Genomic DNA, 6005 nt, shown 5'->3' on the forward strand with positions numbered 1-6005 from the left:
GTATAAAAAGAACCTCTCAGAGTGGCAGTGTCTCTCAGAAGTCAAAGTGAAAAATTGTGGAGCAATATCAGAAAGGAGTTTCTCAGAGAAAAATTGCAAAGAATTTGAAGTTATCATCATCTACAAGTGCGCCAGATGCGACAAAGAAGACCTAAGACAGTTGAGCAACTAGAAGCCTGTATTAGACAAGAATGGGACAACATTCTTATTCCTAAACTTGAGCAACTGGTCTCATCAGTCCACAGATGTTTGCAGACTGTTATAAAAAGAAGGGATGCCACACAGTGGTAAACATGGCCTTGTCCCAACTTTTTTGAGATGTGTTGATGCCATGATATTGAAAATCAACTTATTTTTCCCTTAAAATTATACATTTTCCCAGTTTAAACATTTTATATGTCATCTATGTTCTATTCTGAGTAAAATATTGAAATTTGAAACTTCCACATCATTGCATTCTGTTTTTATTCACAATTTGTACAGTGTCCCAACTTTTTTTGTAATCGGGTTTTTACCTTTGAGAAGATTTTAAAATAGATCCTGCACTTAAATTTTAAGCCATATTTCCCAATTTTTGCTGCATATCCTCCGCCAAAATTACAAAAATATTTAAATTGCTTTTTGCAATGGGTCTGGTGATTTTGCTGTAACTACATAAAACATTTAAAGATCAACTTAAATCTTTTTTTTTTTTTTTTTTTTTGCTGTCGTATTTACTGCTAAAAAGTATATTTGGGATGGTGTCTAATGGTGCCTTCAAGTGCACCTGGGAAACTTGTACCATTCAAGAAACGCAACATGAAAGCCTAAATTAAGAAAAATAATTACAGTAAAACCCAAATAACTACATTTTATTTTTAAATGTGTGTGTGTGTGTATATATATATATATATATATTTCCAGCTTCTTTATTCATGGTATCACTGTCTCTTTTTTATTTTTATTTATATAAGCTTTTATATAAATTTTATAAAAGCTGGGTGATTAACTTGTTTTTGTCTGCTCTACACTGAACTGTCTGAACTGAACTGACCGAGTTGATAGTTTCTCTCTTAAACTCTGTATCTAATGAACTTTTGTGAAGAAAAGCTGTCGAACAAAAAAATACCTGAAGCACATAAGATGAAATTTGAACTTTCCAAGGAAACACCTCCCCTCTTAAAAAAAAAGATAAAAAGATTTGCATAATTCATTTCTCCAATACAGTCTATGTCGATAACCCATTTTCTTATCATGAAAAAAGGCGGAGGCATAGCAAACATTTCGCTCTCGATAACGGTTGGAAGTGTTGCAATACTTTTAAATCTAAAGATGAGTGTTTGGTTGCACCAATCGTATAGCAAGGAGGGTGCTGATGCTGCCGCTGGCCAATCGCGCGCTGCAGCGGGCGGTGTGAGAGTTCACGCGGGTATATAGACAGGATCGCGCACTTTTGGCCCCTCACTGCTGCGTTGGCGGAGACACGTTACGCGTCTGCATTCAACAGGGCTCAAAAACGATTTTAGGTGATTTTCCCACCAAAAAACTTTCACGTTTTCTCAAGAACTTTTATCCACGAAGACTAAGCAAAAATGGTAAGTGAGACTCTAGTCTCTAACAAATGAATACTTTACAGGTTTAACAAAAAAAAATCATTGTCGTTCCAACCAAAACCGACTAAGTTGATTATTTTTGATGTTGCGCTCTTTGATTTCGTAGATGTATGGCTTAATTTGATGCATCTTAAAGGGACAGTTTATCTAAATGTAAAAGTTCTGTCATTCACTTTCAAACCAGAAACGTTATACCTCTCGATTTTCCTTGGAACACAATTACAGTTCAGGAAGGTTGACATCCTACGTTCACATTCAAAAAGATGCGACTAAAACCTGTAAAAATCATAAAGACATAAAACAACATGAGGAATATATACATTTTAAGTGAACTGGCCCTTTAAGACACTGAGGTAAAGTTTCTTTAGTCACATTTTTAACCATCTTTATATAACTGCAGATGTTTAATCTTCCTATCTTTTCTGTGTCTTCGTTTCCTCGTTAATTTTTTTTGTGCGCCATGCAGGAAATGTGACTTTTTTTGTAGACGACCTTTAAAAAATGAATATCACTTTTTTTTCCCCCGGTCGGTTTGTATTGGAGCGTAATATAATAGAACTCCGAGGCTGCTTGTGAGGAATCCGTGGAATTCCACCGCAGAGGCCGCTCACGCGCGCTGCCCGGGAAGAGCGCGAGGCTGGGGGATGGGGGAGTCTGCTGACTGGTTTTCATCCTACTTCTACAGACTTAACCCTCAAGATACAATTGGAGCGGTCATTCTTTTAAAATACCGTTAGTCGTTTTTGTCGTTGCTTTGATGTTGACTGCTGAATATCAATAGCTCTTGTTCTTCAATTGTGCCTTCGTTCAGGTTACTGGCTCTTTCCTGACGCCCATTATGAGATAAAGCGCGAGAGATCAGTTAACGTGCACTCTTGAGTCTCATTCCTACTTCCTAACCTGAAAAATGATTTGTCCATTTTTCACAAAAGTATTATGTGCTTGGGAGATACTAGTTTTTCACCCGGAGGGTAGTATTATCAGAATGCACTGAGACTTTTGGTGATAGTTGTTTCTTCTTCCACAAATGGTGATATCAGGCAGAACTGACAGCTTCAGTCACCTCTGAAGTAATTGCATCATTTTCCCTTCCCCATTCGAATGACGTAAATGGTGACTGAAGCTGTCAATCTGACATCTTTTGTGTTCCACTGAAGGAAGTCTCACAGGTTTGGAACATTCCTAAAGCATTCTTTTAACATAAGGAAGTGAAATGTCATTCAAATGGTTTCTGAGAGATTCAGGAAGTACATATTTACCGGATAATAGTCTTTTATTTTTTGGTCTTCAGATCAGACCAAATAATGATGATTCATTCAATCAGTAAATGCAAGATCTGGCTCCTCTCTTTTCCAGGTTTAGGTGGTTCCATAGTGCCGTTTAGTTGACCTTTCGACTCCAGTTAGTGATTGAACTGTCATTAAAGTTTCAAGTTCAGCCACATGAGGAAGTCAGGACTTCATTGAGAGTTTCAGCTTCACAAGGTTCAAAGTCAACATCCAACATGACAGATACTAGTCACATTTTTAAAACTATAACTTACACGTGTATTAAATGCCACTGAAAAGCTGCCTGGCAAAAATGTTACAACTTTTGGGACAAACATATTTTACATCAGGTTTTGAAGGGGGAAAAAAATTATGTAAAACATCTTAAACATTGAAAGTTCTGTCCATCATGTTCTAAGATTATTGGTTTTGTTCCTGGAGCCAGCAATTGGTTGGCAGCAATTTAATGTCTTTTTTTTTTTTTACCCCCCCATGCAGCGTGAGTGCATCTCCATCCATGTGGGCCAGGCTGGAGTACAGATTGGCAATGCATGCTGGGAGTTGTATTGCCTGGAGCATGGCATCCAGCCTGATGGCAATATGCCAAGTGATAAGACCATTGGTGGAGGGGATGACTCTTTCAACACTTTCTTCAGTGAGACTGGCTCTGGGAAGCATGTGCCACGAGCTGTGTTTGTGGATCTGGAGCCTGCAGTCATTGGTGAGTGTGTGTGTGTATATATATATATATCTATCTCAGCAATAAAACCAAGCTTCTGGCTTGTTGCAAATCAGTGTTTTGTTATGCCTGAAATGTTGAAATTAATGTGTATGCTATCTCCACCATCCAGAGTTCAGTTTAAATGTGAATGGCTGGTTTTACGTTTTAAAGAGCTGTATATCAAAAAGCGATGATACACTTGTATTTTGTTTCAGATGAGGTGAGGACTGGAACCTACAGACAGCTGTTTCATCCAGAGCAGCTCATCTCTGGGAAAGAAGATGCTGCCAATAATTACGCCCGTGGCCATTACACTGTTGGCAAGGAGATTATTGATATGGTCCTGGAGCGTGTCCGCAAACTGGTACGAACTATGATTGAGCATCAGAGAAACACAAAGTAGGGATGTAGTCTTAAGACCCTAAAATTATTACATTTAACTGTTAGTTAGATTATGGTAAAGGTAACTTAATTTTGTAATAACTAATTTTGGCTGGTAACTAATATGGTATTGCTTACATTAAAAAGGGGCGTCTTGAAAGCATAGTTCACCCAGAAATAAAAATTCTGTCATTTACTCTAACTTGCGTTCTTATAACACAAGGAAGTGAAATGCACTGTGAGGGTGAGTAATGGGTGACAATTTTTATTTGGGGGCAACTATCCTTTTAAGTGCAGTTAAGACCAATATACAGTATGTCTGTTAACATGAGTTTCCCCCCCCGCCTCCCGATCTAGACGGACCAGTGCACTGGTCTCCAAGGTTTCCTTATTTTCCACAGTTTTGGTGGAGGCACTGGCTCTGGTTTCACATCCCTGCTGATGGAGCGTCTCTCAGTTGACTACGGCAAGAAGTCCAAGCTGGAGTTTGCCATCTATCCTGCTCCTCAGGTCTCCACTGCTGTGGTCGAGCCTTACAATTCCATCCTTACCACCCACACCACCCTAGAGCACTCTGACTGTGCCTTCATGGTAGATAACGAGGCTATCTACGACATTTGTCGCCGAAATCTCGACATCGAGCGTCCCAGCTACACCAACCTCAACCGTCTCATCGGTCAGATAGTGTCCTCCATCACGGCTTCCCTGCGATTTGATGGTGCCCTCAACGTTGATCTGACTGAGTTCCAGACCAACTTGGTGCCATATCCCAGAATCCACTTCCCACTGGTCACATACTCTCCCATCATCTCTGCTGAAAAGGCTTACCATGAGCAGCTTTCCGTGTCCGAGATCACCAGTGCCTGCTTTGAGCCATCCAATCAGATGGTAAAGTGTGACCCCCGGCATGGCAAGTACATGGCCTGCTGTATGCTGTATCGTGGTGATGTCGTACCCAAAGATGTCAATGCCGCCATTGCCAACATTAAGACCAAACGTTCCATCCAGTTTGTGGACTGGTGCCCAACTGGATTCAAGGTGGGAGAGGTTGACAAGATGACATTTTTAAACATCCTTTCTTCAAACTTTAGTAAATGTAACAATGTCTCCTCTTTCTCAACAGGTTGGCATTAATTACCAGCCACCCACAGCGGTCCCTGGTGGAGACTTGGCCAAGGTACAGAGAGCTGTGTGCATGCTGAGCAACACCACAGCTATTGCTGAGGCCTGGGCCCGTCTGGACCACAAGTTCGATCTGATGTACGCCAAGCGTGCCTTCGTTCATTGGTATGTTGGAGAAGGAATGGAAGAGGGAGAGTTCTCTGAGGCCAGAGAGGATCTTGCCGCACTGGAGAAAGATTATGAGGAGGTTGGCACCGAGTCTGTGGAGGATGAAGAGGAGGGAGAGGAGTATTAAAGATGCTTTAAGAGGCTGATCTGGGACCAGTTTTATGCAATGGCTGACAGTCAGAAGAGAAACTCGTCCTAGTCCAGCACTTACAAGCAGTATTTACCTCTCTGCTGCCTTATGAATTCCAAATGATGGGGAACAATGCCCTGATGTGTATGTGATTTTATAAGTGTTCTGTTTCGTTCTTTTCTATGCCTCTATTCTGTCTGATTTCAAAGAAACATTTCTGTTCTTGGGCACTTTTTGTAAACTGTCTTTGTCTCTCACACATGCTGTGAAGCGGTTTCAAAATAAACTGTCAAATGTGTCTATTGATTTTATGTATTGATTACAAAATTTATACGTGATTTAAAGCTTTAGTCTTTATGATGACTCCAATTCATGATGGAACCAATCATACTATAATCATGACCAGGCTGGTCAATTTGTTACACACTTATTAGCTGAATGTCTCAACTAGCCAAAATAATGACTAGAAGAGGGCTGATTCTGTGCAAGAGGAGGTTATGTTCTTTCAGGTTCAGTGGCCCCCCAACCCCCTAGTTCAGACTCAGAACGGAATATTTAAGCATGAAATTCCATCAAAAGTAAAATTGCTCTTCACTTACAATAGACCATTTACTACATGATTC

The 6005-nt window shown here is 40.2% G+C and overlaps 1 protein-coding gene across 2 annotated transcripts; it reads left to right on the forward strand.

Moving 5' to 3' along the window:
• Nucleotides 1-1419: 1419 nt before the first annotated feature.
• Nucleotides 1420-5680, forward strand: LOC132114499 (tubulin alpha chain, testis-specific). Of its 2 annotated transcripts, none has more exons than XM_059522644.1 (5): nucleotides 1420-1574; nucleotides 3359-3581; nucleotides 3797-3945; nucleotides 4320-5000; nucleotides 5086-5680. In XM_059522644.1, exons 1-5 carry the CDS (start codon nucleotides 1572-1574, stop codon nucleotides 5377-5379), a joined length of 1350 nt encoding a protein of 449 aa, XP_059378627.1. In that variant the 5' UTR covers nucleotides 1420-1571; the 3' UTR covers nucleotides 5380-5680. The 2 variants fall into 2 exon arrangements, with proteins under 2 accessions (XP_059378627.1, XP_059378628.1); XM_059522645.1 differs by lacking the exon at nucleotides 1420-1574 and adding an exon at nucleotides 1650-3076.
• The last annotated feature ends 325 nt before the right edge of the window (nucleotides 5681-6005 follow it).

This window comes from Carassius carassius, chromosome 34 (assembly GCF_963082965.1).
Source record: "Carassius carassius chromosome 34, fCarCar2.1, whole genome shotgun sequence".
NCBI classification, from domain to species: domain Eukaryota; kingdom Metazoa; phylum Chordata; class Actinopteri; order Cypriniformes; family Cyprinidae; genus Carassius; species Carassius carassius.

Bases quoted from the DNA above. Each gene is read 5' to 3' on its own strand.
- LOC132114499 (XM_059522644.1), top strand. The intron at 3,582-3,796 runs GTGAGTGTGTGT...ATTTTGTTTCAG, and splicing joins TCTGGAGCCTGCAGTCATTG to ATGAGGTGAGGACTGGAACC. The intron at 3,946-4,319 runs GTACGAACTATG...CTCCCGATCTAG, and splicing joins TGGAGCGTGTCCGCAAACTG to ACGGACCAGTGCACTGGTCT.